This window comes from Equus asinus, chromosome 5, assembly GCF_041296235.1.
Source record: "Equus asinus isolate D_3611 breed Donkey chromosome 5, EquAss-T2T_v2, whole genome shotgun sequence".
Classification (NCBI taxonomy): Eukaryota; Metazoa; Chordata; class Mammalia; order Perissodactyla; family Equidae; genus Equus; species Equus asinus.
Genome location: NC_091794.1, coordinates 15183213 through 15200762, shown reverse-complemented (window position 1 = coordinate 15200762; position 17550 = coordinate 15183213). Strand labels below are relative to the sequence as shown.

The 17550-nt window shown below is 38.8% G+C and overlaps 1 protein-coding gene across 5 annotated transcripts in view; it reads left to right on the top strand.

The window, feature by feature from the left end:
* The window catches only part of LOC106829510 (cell surface glycoprotein CD200 receptor 1), a 43887-nt gene that overhangs the window by 18058 nt on the left and 8279 nt on the right, over window positions 1–17550 (top strand). For 2 of the 5 annotated variants that reach the window (XM_070508824.1, XM_070508828.1), the window contains 6 exons: window positions 2372–2434; window positions 6943–7002; window positions 10251–10568; window positions 10688–10936; window positions 16371–16476; window positions 17011–17056. In XM_070508824.1, the coding sequence (XP_070364925.1) occupies window positions 2372–2434; window positions 6943–7002; window positions 10251–10568; window positions 10688–10936; window positions 16371–16476; window positions 17011–17056 (842 nt within the window). Of the gene's footprint in view, window positions 1–2371; window positions 2456–6942; window positions 7003–10250; window positions 10569–10687; window positions 10937–16370; window positions 16477–17010; window positions 17057–17550 lie in introns of all 5 variants that reach the window. The other 3 variants (XM_070508827.1, XM_014838649.3, XM_070508825.1) reach the window with 2 other exon arrangements.

Genomic DNA, 17550 nt, shown 5'->3' with positions numbered 1-17550 from the left:
GCTGGGTCAAAAGGGAAATGCATATGTAATTTTGCCGTATATTGTCAAATTTTCCTCTGTCGAAGTTGTGACATTTTACATTCCCGCCAGCAGTCTATTGGTGTGCTTATCTCTCCAGAGCTTTGCACACACAGTACATTGTCAAACTTTTGGATTTTACAGATCTCGTAGGTGTGAAATAGTATTTCTGCATAGTTTTAATTTGTACTTCTTTTACCACGAATAGTGTTGAGCATCTTTCTAGATGACTAAGAGACATTTGTAGTTCTTTTTTGGGTAAACTAACTTTCCATATCTTTAGTCCAGTTTGCCATAGGGTTGTGTTGACCTTTATATTAAACCTAGCTTGAGCCAGCCACATGCCAGGCAGCTGTGTGAGCCACTCTTCTAAGTACTGAGAATGCAGACTGAACGGAGACAAAAAGCCCTGCCCTCATGGAGCTTATAATCTAGTGAGGGGGTGATGGGATTGGCCCATGAATTTTGGCAGTTGTCTGAAATCCCCCTCAGTTTAACTATTCCCATTCGGATCTATAATGGCTTGTGTCCGTATGCCATTATAATCCTGATTCTACGGACTTGCCATTTGATATGTTCTTTCAGACCTTTGTCTCTCTGTTTCCACGAAAACATGGCTTGGACTTGCTTCATCAACTCTCTCAGTTTGGGTTAATTTGGGTAGTATATTTATCCTAGTGTGTTTCTTAGGATCCAACCCTTGGTTTCTATTCACTGCGGTGTGAACTACTTGTACAAGAACAATTGAGCAATTGGAGCAGCTTACAAGCTGAGTGGCCTGGGCCAAATTGCTGCACCCCTGTGAGTCCACACGTCTTTATCTGTAAAATGAGGGTGATTATACTTGTCAGTATGCAGAGACTAAAATAAATAACAAATGCAAATTCCTAGAAATCTGTTCCTAGTATAAGTGCTGAAAACATTTTTACTTTCAAAGAGTGTTTTATTAAGGAAAATGGCAGCTAAGAGGGGCGCAGGATTCAAAATTCTTCCAGAGAAACATCGTGCATTAAATTTTACCCTAAATTGTTTCTCTTTACTGGTCAGATACATTCACTGTAGACGCACTAGAAATGCATCATTTCCTTGTGAACACTTTCTAAGAGTGTTGTTCGTCCCACAGTTAGAGCCTGCCAGTATCCAGCCTCAATTCTAACCACACATCCAGTTTTTCTCACTTTATTGCAATACTGAACTCTTCTGTAGTTCTTTGACTTTATGACTTCTTCTAAATTCCATTCTTCCTGTATGCATGTGCAATTTTCTTTTTTCTCCTATCTTCCTGGAAAACTTCTCATCTACTAAGATCCAGCTCAAAATATTATCTATTGTAAGGAGTTTTCCCTAATCTCTTACCCTTGCTCTCTTAGAAATACATATCTTTTCTTTTCTTTTTTTTGGTGAGGAAGATTGGCCCTGAGCTATCATCCATTGCCCATCTTTGTCTTTCTGATGAGGAAAATTGTTCCTGAGCTAACGTCTGTGGCAATCTTCCTCTGTTTTGTATGTGGGACACCACTACAGCATGGCTTGATGAGCAGTGTATAGATCTGTGCCTGGGATCCAAACCTGAGAACCCCAGGCTGCTGAAGTGGAATGTGCAAACTTAACCACTATGCCACTAGGCCGGCCCCCAAATCTCTTCTTTTTAACTTCTGGACAATATGCATACTTCTGTCATCACATTGAAAACTTCACATCATAGTTGTTTACATAGCTGCTTTCTCCCCTGGACCTTAAGCTTTTGGAGAGAAGAGCTATTGTCTATTATGTCTCTATGTCTGGGTCTCTATGCCTAGCAAGTACTTTGCCAGTAGTTGCTGCTCAAAAAATGTTTATAGCAATTCCCACTTAGAGCTTGCCTTATAAAATTTGAAATTAGTGGTATATATATATATATATAGTGTATATGATGTGATTTCAACAATGCTTAGGAAAATCCTTTTTTTGTTCCATACCAGCAGCTGATCAACATATCACTACAAAACTTTTTCTACTACTCACTGGTGCCTGAAAAGTCTGTAACAGAGAGTAAAACGCTTTCTTCCACAAAGATAGACTAAATGCATATCAGCCTGGGAGAAGAAATACTTTGATTTGAATACAAAGACAGGAGAGAGATGAGGGGCATTCTCGACCTGAAGTAGGAATATGACAAACAGGCGGGAAGATCAGGTCAAAAGTTCATATTGAGACAACATGTTTTGAGACTTTTGCTTGCCTGTATTAATTTATGTTTTCAGTGGCGACCACAATCCAAAAATAGCCTCAAGAATGTGAAACAAATGTAATTTTAACTAGAAATCAGAAATACTAATGTATATTTCTCTCTCCACCCCATATATTTTTTCAGAATGCATAAGTGCAAGAGGTCAAAGTCTTAATACAACAAGCAATTCATCGATGCAGCAAACAGGCAAGGGCAATTACAGTTCCGGTAATGCTCATCTTTTAATGGTAGTTCTAATGGAGAGTGCTTGATACTTGTATGTTTTTACATTTTAGAATCTTAATTGTCTTACATGCACTTATAGACTGTATTATCTAAATAAAATATTGCTTATGTTTAAGGGTATTGGTAAATTTTTTATTATGAAATAATTTCTGTGCTTATTTAGTACCTATGTCAAGAATTGATCACTACACAAACCAAGGACATATTCAAAATTTTCTTTATTCAAATTTTAAAACATTTAAAGGTTTTAAATGGTATTACTCTAGGGAACTTAAAAAAATAGGTTTTAGCAAATGTTAGTTATTTATTTTCTGTATCCCCTGCTCAGTCTACTGTCTCTCAAATTTTTGTTTGTCATTGTGGTTAACTTTTTCTTTATATTTTAAAAAGCTATTTTTGTTATGTATCTTACATTGAGTACTTCATGGAAAAATAATTCCACTGATTTCAAAATGTATTCTTGGATTCAATAAATATCCTTTCTAATTATACTCAATTATTCAACATCTGGAAAAATTAGATGCCAGGTCAATTACAGAATAAAGTAAGTAAAATAACTACGTAAACTATAAATCGTAGGGGTAGGGACAATATGTGAGTGTAGTAGGTTGAATGATAACCCCCCAAAAAGATATGTCTACCTGGAACCTGCGAATGTGACCGTATTTAGAAAAAGGGTCTTTGAAGATGTAATTAAAGTTAAGCCTCTTGAGATGAGATCATCCTGGCTTAAGGTGGGCCCTAAATCCAATGACAAGTGTCCTTGTAAGAGCAGAGAGGAGGTGAAGTCACAGGGGAGAAGGCAATGTGAAGATCAAGCAGAGATGGGAATGAGGTGTCTACCAGCCAAGGACTACCAAGGGCTGCTGGCAGCCTCCGGAGGCTGGAAGAAGCAAGGAAGCTTTCGTCCCTAGAGCCTTTGGAGAAAACCAGCCCTGTGACACCTTGGTTTCAGATTTCTGTCTTCCAGAAACATGAGAGAATAAATTTCTCTTGTTGTAAGTGACCAACTCTGTGGTTATATATTAAGGCAGCCCAAGGAATCTAATATAATGAGTAATTAAGTTACTTTTCAGCTATAAATATGTTTTCAAAAACAATTCATATTTGTTTCAGTCTCTCTATGTGCATATTGTCAAAGAGTTAAGTTAGACTTCTGATGTTAACGATGTAAAACTGTAATCTTTCTAAACTCAAGAGAAAATTTGGTTTCATATGAAGAAATTAAAGAAATCACAGGACCATTGATCAGAAGCTTTAAACATTTGTTGTACTACTTTGGTGTATACAAAGCTTCAAGTAAGATTAGGAAGGATGCTATCTATTTTCAACTAAGACATGATACATGATATGGAATTGGCATTCTGTAGCAACTAGCTACCAATAGAGATAATACAACTAAAGGACTCATACATTAGCAATTAGCTAAGTTTAAAAAGCTTATCCAATAGAATAAAAACAATCAGGGGAATATTTGTGACAATACGTATATATTTTTTCTCATCTAAAAACAATTATTTTTACACATTCAAGAGTATATTCCAACTTGTGGGTTTTATCTCTGGTATGAGAAGTTGCAGGGATCATTTATTGATTTTCCTTCACAGGATACTCTTGGGAAGGAGGTGGACTTTGCTTGATTTGGGTAGGAGAATTTGGTATCTGGCTTGAGAGGCAGATTTTTTCATGGGCCTCCACTCACTGGAAAACCTTTGTTAAACAGAAGGTCTCTTCCACACTCCAGCCCACTGGGAGATCATTGACACTCAAAATCCCTGAAAACGTCATTCAAGTCAATTTGGAAGACACTACTTAATGCGATACCAGGCTCTTCCAACAGAATCCATAGTATCTGAACACTGATTTAGTTATATCTGATAAGAACTAATGTGGTCAAATTTCCACTATTCCTAGACAGGACAGCTACAATGAGAATCCACTGAAGTAGCAACAACTTAATAGTTCAGAGCATGCCAATCATTTGCTGTGTCACTAAAAGTAAAAATTTCTATAACGCATATGAAATAAAAGCCAAAGCATAGAAGAACAGCCTTTAAATATCCCTTTAAAGGTATCAATCGAAGCTGAGTTCTTTGAACTTTCCGCTGACAACAGACTATATCTCTAAAGTAGAGAGCAGCTCTCAGGGCTGCAGAGGCCAGATGCCCATAAGAGAAAGCCCTCATATACTGGAGTAACGTTTGTCTATCATGGCTGGCATCTCGTGATCACCAGAGAGCTCCTTTAGCTAGGAATGGGGCAGGGCTCATTGCAGTTTTCTTATTCGTCAGAATCCTACTGCGTGTCCTCAATACTTGCCACGTTTCATTTAAAGTAAGGAAAGGATGGAGAAAAGGAAGGAAGGAAGAAAAGGAGGGAGGAAGCTGCTACTTATGATAAAAATAGAACAGGAAATTTATTTAAATTGAGGGAGAACTTGAAGTTGTCCGTGGAGAGGTAGTTTATTTTTAAAAGGCAAAGTAATCAGAAGAAAATAGAGTACTCAAGGGATGTTTATTGTCTTTTTTCCTAATTGTGTAAGGCCACGCCCATTTGTTTACATATGGCTGCTTTCTTGCTCCAATAGCAGAGTTGAATACTTGCAACAGAGACCATATGGCTTGCAAAGCCTCAAATGTTCACTCTTTGGCCCTTTATGGGAAAAGTTTGCAGATCCTGGTTTTTTCTCTTCCAATACCCTTACATCACCTTACTTGCACCCCTTATTCTTAATAAAACTTTAAATTTTCCTCTTGATGCTTCCAAATGGGAACTTCAACAACATCATCATCAAAAATACCCACATCTTAAATTTTCTTCCATTACAAACACTCAGTCTTGGTTGGTGGTGAATGTGATAATGGAAGAAACTGACAGACCTTAGGACCCCTGAGAAGCTGGGTGTGGTAAAAGGGAGCTGTCTGGAAAGGCTAAGCTATATTGTGTGCTGTGGTAGAGCTTTAGAATCTGGAATATCTAAGCCATAGCTTGATCTCAGTAAGCCCTCCAGCTCTGACTTCTTATCTGTTTCTGGAATAGATTCTTGAGCCCAATATGAGCTAAATTTAATTGTTAGAATCTCATTCTTTGCCTTCCTTCCAGCCCAGATCAATAACATTTAGCTGCCTAGAAAAGCCAAATTATTTCAGAGGTCTGTTTCTTGCTCATTTCCAGGACCTTTATTGCATTTTTTTGTTTTTTAATGTGGTAGAGTTGGGTGGAGAATTAGAAGAAGGAGCAAGAAGTATATTTTTATACACAGAGAAATCATAAGTGCTCGTTGAATGGTGGTCTTATAAACCAGGAAGAACTTTGTTAGACCCTTAAATCATAAGAAGTATTTTCTGTTATCATTGTTGCCATTTTAAAAAAACAATGCTACAAAAGAGAAGTTTTCACAAACCAAATATGAAGTATATTAGGACTATTTTGATTGTCAGAAATTCTATAGAACCCAAGGGAAGAAACGCATATGGGTCTCAGACACTATGGAATTGGAAACTTGAGCTAAGTGAAGACGGTCATCTCTCTCTCTGCTTCTGTTTCCTTTTTCCCAAGGTAGATGTATTAGTCAGGATTCCTCAGAGAAACAGAACTACAGAATGTATTGAGAGAGAGAGGGAGAGATTTATTTTAAGGAACTGGCTCACGTGATTGTGGAGGCAAGTCTAAAATCTGCGGGGTAGGCCAGCAGGCTGGGGATCCAGGAAATAGTTGCAGTTTGCATCCAAAATCAGTGTGCTGGCAGAATTCCCTTTCCCAGGAGGTCAGTCTTTTTCTATTAAGCCCAACTCACTGGATGAGGCCCACCCACATTATGGAGGTTACTTTGCTTTACTCAAAGTCTACTGATTTAAATGTTAATGGCATCTGAAAAATACCTTCACGGAAACATCTGAAATAATGTTTGACTATATATCTAGGCTCTATGGCCTAGCCAGGTTGACACATTAAATTAATCATCACAGTAGGAAAAATGGGGAAGGAAGAGGGATGAACTGTTCTTCTCAGTTCTGGTTCCAAAACTCTTGAGAAAGTACTGATTTGTCCAGCTGGGTGAGGTGCCCACCACCGGACCAAAAACTTTAATGAGGGGGTGGCATCTGGAGAAAGGACTATAATCAGCCCAGGTCAGGTGAGGTGCCCATGATGGACAGTCCACTGTGGCTAGAGAAGCGGTGCAGGCAGGGTTACCTGGTACAAAATCGTTGTCAAGTACAAAACCACGTGTCTCATAAATGGGAAATCATTGATTAATAGCTTATAAATGTAATTTTCAAATGTTAACGTTTTTCCATTTAATATGGAATAACTTCTGATTTCTGTTTTGCGAGGCTTTCTGTTTAATTTAGTTGTGATTAACTGCTTTCTATCATATTGTATATAAGAATTTGTGGAGAAATAGTGACTTCTACTCCATGTAAGTACCTAAAATTGATTTCATTTACTTTTCTCTGAATATTTTCTAGCTTCAGTAAATGGTTCCTCTACGGACAAGAGGCAGAGAAAATTAGAACTTCCTGCAGAAGGTAAGATGCTTTTTCTTCCTAGAGGCCAGTACTGAAGTGATGGAATGTTGAACGCCCTTGGAGACACAGCTGATGGTCTGGTCTGAGGGCCAGCCTTGTGGCCGGTTAGAGAATGCGGTGATGTGAGGGGCCGGCCCCACGGCCGAGTGGTTAAGTTCGCCAGCGCCGCTTTGGTGGCCCAGGGTTTCGTTGGTTCAGATCCTGGGCGCGGACATGGCACCACTTGTCAGGCCATGATGAGGTGGTGTCCCACATGCCACAACTAGAAGGACCCACAACCAAAAATATACAACTATGTACTGGGGGTACTTGGGGAGAAAAAGCAGAAAAAAAAAAAAAAAAGATTGGCAACAGTTGTTAGCTCACGTGCCAATCTTTAAAAAAAAAGAAAATGGTGATGTGAGTGCTGTGGTCTGAGGGAGCCTGAATGACCCCACTCTTCCTCCCCCAAAACAGTTCATCCCTCTTGAAGATTGTGGATCTTTCTCTCTCAGGCACAGTGCTAGGCTTCATGGGGAACACAAAGATAAGCAAGATGAGTAAGACTGTCAGAGAGCCCTCAGGGAGCTTATTTTGTGGGGGAACCCAGACATGAGCACAGCTGTCATATATGACAGAGGAGACAAGCATTCACATCAAGTGGACCAGGGAATGTAGAGGAGGGAGCATCCAAGCACCAAGGCTCAGAGAAGGCTTCACAGAGGATGCAGCATGTAAACTGAGTCTTAAAGGAAGAGGAGGATTTTAGTAGACAAAGAGAATTGTGTAGGGCATCCCAGACCATGGGAACAATGTGAAGAAAGACATAGAAATGCAATTGTGCTGTGTGATTCCTTGCTGGAATGTGGGGGCAGTCTAGGGGGTGATAAGATTGCAAAGGTGAGTCGGTTTGAAACAGTGGGCTTTCAGAGCCAATACAAAGACATTTAATATAAACATTTTCTTCAGGCAGTGAGAGATCTCTGAAGGGATCTCTAAAGCAATCTCAGTGTTGACAGAATCACAACTGTGTTATAAAATGATGTACCTGGAGGTAATATACGATTTGAACTGAAGAGAGGAGAGTTAGAGACAGAGACAGAGGTTACGAGGCTTTTGCAGAAACCTACGTGCATGGTGATGGGGAGTGAAACTATGGTATTGTAATGAGAAAAGAAAGGAAATGCCCAAAAGCCAACTGGAATTTGCGTGCAAAGGACTGAATGAGACTGGAAGACATTTATAGACAAAGCATGCAGAAACGATGGGATATGACTGCTGGTTCTGGAGCAAATATGAGAATCTGCCCTCTGTCTTCTCAGTGAAGTAGGAGGTGAATCATCCTGCGGATCGCGGGAGGGTATGGAGAATCTATTTGTTAGGCGCCAAACACACTGAGTATGGGGGTTGACTGGCTATCGGTAAATTATCACAACAGGTATGAAAAAAGAAAGAAGAGGATGAAGAAAGGGTGAAATCGTAGCAGTGACATAAGAACTATCATTGTAGGTGAAGGGGGATTGACTGAAGGTCGTAGAGCGGAGGAAGGTGAAAGAATGTCCACTGTGCTCGGAACCCTCACCACCTGAGTTACTTCTTTGGATACTGTGCCCCTGCTAAAATGCATATGTTCATTTGATTAGCTAGTACTTTCCTTTAAAAAATTAGAGGCAGATCTTAAGGATAAATAAGGCAAAAACATTAAAGCCTTCCACTGCTTACAAGCTAAAGTTCACAATACCAAAAGTAGAAGAGCCTTCACAACATGTTATGACACTAGTCTCTTACCTTCCTGGTTTTATCGTCAGCTTCTTTCCCTTGTGCACAGATATGCTTACCCACACCCGCCTCCAGTTGTTCTCCAACTAGCCACGTTCTTGCTTGCCTCTAAGCCTTCGCCAAGTTGGAGGTTCCCTCTGCGAGGAGACGCCACCAGGAGTGGTGGAAAGAGTATGGTTTGAACTGTCCTCTCAGATCTGCTTTAAAATCCTCCCTCTTCCTTTCTCTAGTTACGTGATTTTTATTTGGCCATGAAATGCAAAGGCTTGAGTACGTTACAAAAGAGGCAGGTGACACCAAAAGACCATATGAGAGAGGGCAAATGCAGAGTTTGGAAAAAATGAGCTTCATATACATAGAAATTTCGCCCTGCCCCAGCTGGTTCAGCTCATGTCAAAGAGATGAAATCACTGACACCTCTGTTGCAGGTGGGTCGTAACAGATACACCTGCTCACCTCTCTGCAAACCCCTCGGTCCTGAACACGTCAGGTTAGGGGAAAGCCTGAGCTTCTATGTGGGAAGATGCTCGCAGGTCTTAATTTTTACTTTAAAGTATGGAAAAATAGGTCAATTCTGTATTTAATCCTGATAATTGTATTGAACGTTTGGAAACAAAATCTGTGAACAAAGTTTGCGGCTGAACTGTCTGGGAGCGTATATGTGATGGAGTAGGAAGGAAGGGTCACTCGTTCAAAGGCCACGTTTGATCATATCAGACATTTGCAATAAAATCCTTTTTATAGAAGACTTATAGAAGAAAATTTAGTACTTTTTCACAAGAATAAGTACTTCTAAGCAGCTCTTTTCACTAGGCATGATTATTTTTCATTTTGTGGGATGGTCCAACTGATAAAGTAACAGATTATTTTCAAATCTGTTGATTTCACTGACTTTGTGATTCTTTACATGGAAATTAAACGAAAAAATTTCCCAGTCCCATATACTTTCCACTTTTATGTTTGTCTGAAGTGTCACCCTCGAGGACAGGCATTTAGTTGTGATGTTACTGGGTTTTTTGCTTTCATCAAAACCTAGGAGGAGAAAATCACGTCACTAAAGATTCCATTTTGTTCCCTGAGGGCCATGAATTGCATGATACATCTAATAGTCTCTATGACCAAAAGATTTTATTTAGAACATTGCCTTTGTTTTTTAATTTAGAATTCTGTTTCTCTTCTGTTTGTTTTATAGACATCAGATCTCCTAATTAATTTCAAAATGCTTTAAAAAAATTTGTCGTACACATAATTCATGTTGTTTTCCTAATGATACATAGTACAGGACAAAATTGATTAATCTTTGGGTGGATTTAATATGTTATATATATTTCATGAATGTTAATTTCCTATAAATCTAACATTTCTGGAATGAGTTCTCCAGCAAAGCAACGTTCTAGTACAACTTTGTGTAATACGTTGTGGACAAATTTAACACAGGAAGTTCTTTATCAGGTTTTCTTTTGTTATTCTCCTTGTGTGTGTGTGTCCAGTCAACACTTCTCTGTCCGTACCTGTGGATACGAAGGCTGTGTTCGATTGCCCTCCCATCCCGTTGACTTCTGTGGTGGTAACAACATGGCAAATAATCCTCAGAGACAAGCTGTCCTGCACCAGAGCGTACAGGAGAGATAGAAATGAGACCAAGGAAGGAAACTGTACCGACGAGAGAATAATCTGGGCCTCCAGACCTGATGAGAACCTCGCCCTTCAGATTGATCCAGTGGCCACCACTCATGATGGGTTTTACATGTGTCAAATGGTAACACCTGATGGGAATTTCCATCGTGGATATCACCTCCAAGTTTTAGGTAAGGAAGAGCACATATTGTGGTATTTCAGATAACCAGATTTGGCACTGAAACAAACGTCCCTCTAAATTCCATAGCCCATGTGTCAAGACTGAAGCATTTCTCCCTGGTCTCTGCAGTGCCCCCCGAGGTGACCCTGCTTCAAAGCAAGAATGGAACCGCGGTGTGCAGGGCAGCTGCAGGGAAGCCGGCCGCACAGATCTCCTGGACTCCAGAGGGAGACTGTGTCACCGAGCGAGAACATTGGGCCAATGGCACAGTGACCATCCAGAGTACATGCCGCTGGGAGGACCACCCTTTGTCTAATGTGTCCTGCTCTGTCTCACATGTGACTGGCAACAAGAGCCTGTCTTTAGAGCTGACACAAGGTTCGTAATTTTTCTCGTTTTGTGTTTGATTTTTCCATTCTTTCAGAGGAGTTACCTTAAGAAGGAAAAAAATATGCAGAGAAATTTCATTCAAGGATTTTTTTCCACCCTCCAGTTTATCTCTCTCTCTTCCTCAGAATAAAGAGATATGTCTAGAAGAATAATACAGAAAATTATTGTAAAAAGTCACATTATACAATGCAGTTTATTCTACTTTTAATGTTCACTTCTACTAGTAAATTGGCTGTAGTAGTGTACTTTTAAATGACTACTTATGAGTTTTACCTCTCTCTCTTTTTTATTGAGGTAACATTGGTTTATAACATCATATAAAATTCAGGTGTACATCATTATATTTCAGTTTTTGTGAAGACTACATCGTATTCACTACCCAAAGACTAATTGCCATCTGTCACCTGCACATGTGCTCTTTTACCCCTTTAGCCCTCTCTCCTCCCCACTTTCCCTCTGGTAATCACCAACTCAATCTCTATATCTATGTGTTTGTTTCTTGGTTTTTTTTTTTATCTTCCACATATGAGTGAAATAATACAGTATTTGACTTTCTCCATCTGACTTATTTTGCTTAGCAAAATGCCCTCAAAGTCCACCTATGTTGTCGCAAATGGTAAGATTTCATTTTTTTCATAGCTGAGTAGTATTCCATTGTGTATATAGACCACATCTTCTTTCTCCATTCGTCTGTTAGTGGGCATTGAGGTTATTTCCAAGTCTTGGCTATTGTGAATAATGCTTCAGTGAACACAGGAGTACATATATCTTTTTGAATTAGTGTTTTCATGTTCTTTAGATAAATACCCAGCAGTGGAATAGCTGGATTGTATGGTATTTCTATTCTTAATTTTTAGTGGAATCTCCATACTGTTTTCCATAGTGGCTGCACCAATTTACATTCCCACCAGCAGTGTGCAAGGTTCCCTTTTCTCCACATCCTCTCCAACACTTATTTCTTGTCTTTTTAATAATAGCCATTCTGACAGGCTTGAGGTGATATCTCATTTTTGCATTTGCATTTCCCTAATAATTAGTGATATTGAACATCTTTTTATGTGCCTGTTCCCCATCTACATATCTTCTTTGGAAAAACGTCTATTCAGATCTTCTGCACATTTTTTTTTTTTGTGAGGAAGATTGGCCCTGAGCTAACATCTGTTGCCAATCTTCCTCTTTTTGCTTGAGGAAGATTGTCACTGAGCTAACAACTGTGCCAATCTTCTATTTTATGTGGGATGCTGCCACAGCATGGCTTGACGAGTGGTGCTAGGTCCATGCTTGGGATCCAAAACTGCAAATCCCAGGCCACTGAAACAGAGCATGCAAACTTAACCACTACACCAGCTGGTTACTACTGGGCCAGCCCCTCTCTGCTCTTGTTTTAATTGGTTTCTTTGTCTCTCTGTTGTTGAGTTGTTTGAGTTCTTTATATAGCTTGGATATTAACCCCTTATCAGATATATGATTTGCAAATATCTTCTCCCAATTGTTAGGTTGTCTTTTTGTTTTCTTGATGGTTTCCTTTGCTGTGCAGAAGCTTTTTAGTTTGAGGTAGTCTCATTTGTTTATTTTTTATTTTGTTGCCATTGTCTGAGGATACATGATATTCAAAAAGATGCTGCTAAGGCCAATGTTGAAGAGTATACTTCCTAGTTTTCTTCTAGGAGTTTTATGGTTTTAGGTCTTACTTTCAAGCCTTTAATCCATTTTGAGTTAATTTTTGTGTATGTTGTAAGATAAGGGTCTACTTTCATTATTTTGCATATGGCTGTCCAGTTTTCCCATCACCATTTAATTTAAATGAATGCTTACGGTTTTAATTTTTAAACAAACACTTGTGACTTTATTAGAAGAATAAAGCCACTCATAAATTACCTTCATGAATTTTTAGTCTGGTAGAATTTTCTCCTCCAGGCTTTTCCAGTGAAATTTCTTTTTCTTTTTTTTTTTGGTGCGGAAGATTGGCTCTGAGCTAACATCTGTTGCAAACCTTCTCTTTGCTTCAGGAAGATTGTCCCTGAGCTAACATCTGTTCCAGTCTTCCTCTACTTTGTATATGGGACACCACCACAGCATGGCTTGGTGAGTGGTGTGCAGGTCCATGCCTGGGATCTGAACCTGTGAACCCTGGGCCCCTGAGGCAGAGCACACAAACCCAACCACTATGACACCAGGCTGGCCCTTCCAGTGAAATTTCTTAAATGTCTTGTAATAATGTCTATGATTCAGCTCATTACTGCTTTAGTTTCTCTATTCTCTACTCCCATCCTACTCTCATTTCTTGTTATTTAAAAACGAATTAAATATCATTTTAATCAACATAACACATATAGTTTAAGTCTATATTGTTTTATTAGGCTACAATGGAAAACATTAGCCCTGTCTCTGGCTCTCCCTCACCACCTCTCCATCCTTACACAACTTCCCAGAGGCAACTACTTTTAAATTTTCAAGTGTTTCTTCTAGTATTTAACTCCATTTCTATAAACAACATGATTATATTGCTATTTCTTAATATGTCAGATGTAGACTTTATGTACTCACTTCCTCTTATGGTAGATAAGAATTTAACTTTATCTTCTTCCCTTCCATCATCCTTCTGTATATAGTAATATATCAATTTTTGGTTAACTGAAATAGCCAGTGTTTACATTATTTTGAACATGTAAATTTTGTTGTGTTGAATCAAGAAATAAACTTGTACTTTCCTTTTTAAATAACCTTTTGTTTTTCTTGGACTTAATAGTTGCTTTACTTTTTTGTTTCTTTAATATTGTATGCAGTTAATTATCACTAAACTTGCTTAAAGAACATCTCTTAATACTACTTTCCACATGATCAGATTTGTTAGGTAATCTGTCAGCTCCATTTTTCTCTTGAAGCATCCTTTCTTGAGTTTATACATGCTCGTCTAATCTGGCCCAGTTGGTCACTAAACCTGCTGCCCTTCTATTGTCTGGACATTCTCTGTCCCATGATCCTCTGCTTGATCCATGTCTATTTAATCTGAGTTCCTTCTGCCTTCCAGACATTTGTTTTAATCTCTTTCTTCCACATAGGAGGTTTTCCTTAAGTCTTTGGTAATCGTTGCCTATCGTTGAAATCAAAGTGGAAGCTAAAGTGTTGATTGGAAGCTATGTTATTTGTGAGTGAGTTTGTCAACTAGTCAGCTTCAACAGGGTGAAAAGGAGGTAAATTAAAAAAAAAATAGAAGATTCCTTATTTCCTCATGTATCTGAAGGTCTTCTCTGAAGTTGTTCAGGTTCTGCAGAAAATAACTCTCAGTCTCTTGCCCTGGAGGGGTAAGCGTATCAGTGCTCTGGGAGGAGAGACAGAGAGAGAGGGGAATGTGCATTCATGTGTGTCTGTGTGTGATGGCTCAGAACCCTGACTTTCCGTTAACACCTCTCTTCCGTCTGGCCCTTCATCTCCAACCTCCATCTCCAACCTCCATTATGTCTGGAATCTTGACTTTGGAGTCTTCCTGGTTCATCTTCTCTGGGCCAAACATCCTGTTTTCTGCTGGTTGAGGGAGGTGTGTGAGCTGGCACAGGGTGGGAGGAAACTTGGCAGTCTACCTGCTCCCAATACAGACTTTCAAATAAGCTCCTAACTGTTAGTCCCACACTTCACTCTCTACAAACCCCTTTCTCTGTATTTGGTGTTTCCTACTCTTGAGTCTTCCTGGAGTTGCATGGGCACTAAGGTTTTTTACTAATTCCACCCTAAATTATTTCCCATTCTTCTATTCATTTTTCACCTAAAAACAGGTTGAAATCTGTTATCTGCTCTTGTTTTCATCCCTGTTCTCTGCTTTTGCAAGCCTGCACTTTAAAACATTTCTTTACCCATGTTTTAGTAAATTTTAAGAAGGGAGAAGAGAAAAACCCATGTGTTTAACCCATTATTTTTCAATATTCCTTCTTAAAGTGAATATTTGTTTTTGTAAAGAAAAGGGTTTAGCAGTATTTACTGAGAAGAGTAATTGTGCCTTGGTTATATATTAAATTCAACCATCCAGTATCACAATGAGATATCATATTTATAGAATCTCAGAATCGAAGGGACCCTTAGGCCATTCCCACTCAGTGCAGGGATCTCCTTCACATCTTCTTTGTAGGGTAATCCCCAGCCTCTGTTAGTACACTTCCAATGAAAGAAAGCACATTCGTTTGGAAGAGAGGTTTTCAAAACAATGCTGTTTTTAACTGTAAAGCAAAACTTTTCTTTTTCAAATAAACCCAGAGAAATCCAAAGTGTAAAAACAAGCTGCTGAAGGAAGGTGGAGGGCCTGGATGCCAGACTGCTCAGCCTCTGCTTCACCTTCTCCTGCCGCCCCAGCCACGTTCATGGAGCGCCGGGAGCACAGCCTGCAAACCACTGCCTCTCAGAGTTGGCAATTCCTTTGTTGACTTGTGCTCTCGTCAGACTGAGCTTTATAATGCTGCCAGCAGTTAATAAATAATTTAAAGTTGCTGCCGTGAATTCATTTCAGTCTCAATGCCCTGGAAGAAAGGTGACTTCAGAATTAGGGTTATTTTTCCAGCTACCTTCCTTACAACCCCCTATTTATTTTTGAATCTTGGAGAAGAGAGATCTAATGGAGAGATCTAAATTTCACATTTCACATTTCTTCTGTAGGAATGTACCATTCATAAACCCTTAAAGCAATAAAATTCTGCCTTAAGATAATGTCTTGCTGGAAAGCCTAGAATCTGAATTGATAAAACAATTTTATTATAACAACTATTAAACTATGAATGGGTTAGAAGTGTTTAAAATAAAATCACAGAAATGAATTTCATGTACTGTGAGACGTCCTTGAGCTATATATGTGCATATATTTTATTCATTTTTAATAGACTTTATTTTTTTTAGAACAGTTGCAGGTTCATAGCAGAAGTGAGTGGAAAGTACAGAGAGTTTCCATATAACCTCTGCCACAACACAGGCACAGCCTCCCCTTCCATCTACATGCCCTGCGCCACAGTGGTGCACTTGTTATAAACTATGAACCTACATTAACACATCATTATCATTCAGGTCCATAGTTTACATTAGGGTTCACTCTAGGCATATGTTCTATAGGTTTTAACAAATGTGTAAATGACATGTATCCACCATATAGTATCGTAAAGAGTAGTTTCACTGCCCTAAAACTCTCTACGTTCCACCTATCCAACCCCTCCTCCACCCTAACCCCAGGAATGCCTCCTGGTTTTCTTACCGTGTCCACAGTTCAGCCCCTTCCAGAAAGCCATATAGTTGGAGTCATACAGTATGTAGCCTTTTCAGATTGCTTCTTTCACTTAGTAATATGCATGTAAGGTTCCTCCATGTCTTTTTCCTGGCTTGATAGCTCATTTCTTTTTAGTGCTGCACAACGTTGAACCATATGTTTTTGTGTCTATATTTACAGGTGCCCAAACAACAGCAAGCTTACGTTTTCTCTATATCATCCCCTGTATTTTTATTGTCTTTGTCATCGGGGGATCCATTTGGCTTTTGAAAAACAGTGGCTGCAGGTATTGACTGATGTTTTCTCTTCTTTACCTTTATTGGGTTAGAAAGGAGTCAGAAATATGGAGTTGATGAACTGGGTAAAACTAAGATGTTAACATCAATTCTCCCATAATCAAGCGGCATGTCCTGAAGGTGATAGACTTGGACTACTCTGAATGATGAGAGGGATTTTGTTAGGTTACTTAGGCTCACAAGATGGTGAATTAGGCCATTTAGGGCGTTCTAGTTTTTCATTTGGGAAAAGAATTACAATAATTTATTTCATATACTATAGAGGAGGTGTCACTTATATTCTGTTACATCAAGCTCTTGTTGCATAATTTCACTTCCTTTTTCAAAATCCAGATTTATCTTATTTGAGTGTACTACTTCAAGCATCATTCTTCACTCATTTCTGGTAGCTCATTTCTGATTTATTGTGGCTTCTATCAAAATGAACCACAATCGTTAATAATATGCTGTTTTATTGTTTTTCCACTGTCGATCTAAATAATAATGTTTCCTGCATTCAGTCCACCTTATTTTTATTTTTACAGAAAATGTAAATTGAAAAAAACAGAAGCTAATCCAGGTGTTGAGGAGGTAAGATAAGATTTAGAAAAATATTTGCAAGCTTTTAAGCTGTGTAATCTGAAAACCTAGCCACATAATTTATAATTTGCATCAATATTAGTGTTTTAGGTGAAAAGTGGAAATTCTAATTTTAGAGTCCTAATTGACAAATGTATTTATTTTGTTAATTATCTACCAAATACTATTTATATACCACCCCAAATCCTTATTTTCGTTTCATGAACTGCATCCTACAAAACATAACGGTTGCCTCGTTTGGATGGTTATCTGCAGAGAAACTGAGTTGGGGTTTCCTCCCCTATGAAACCATCTCTAATTCTTGACTTTCCTTTCTCAATAGCATCATCATTTCCCTCTTACCCAAGCTTAAAACCTGTCTTACTCCTTAATCTCTGTAACCAGTAGCTTACCAAATCTTTGACCCTCTTTTTAAAAATACTTCTCATGTCACTTCATTCTTCTCCATTCCTACTTTCACACAACCTTTATTATCTGACACTGAG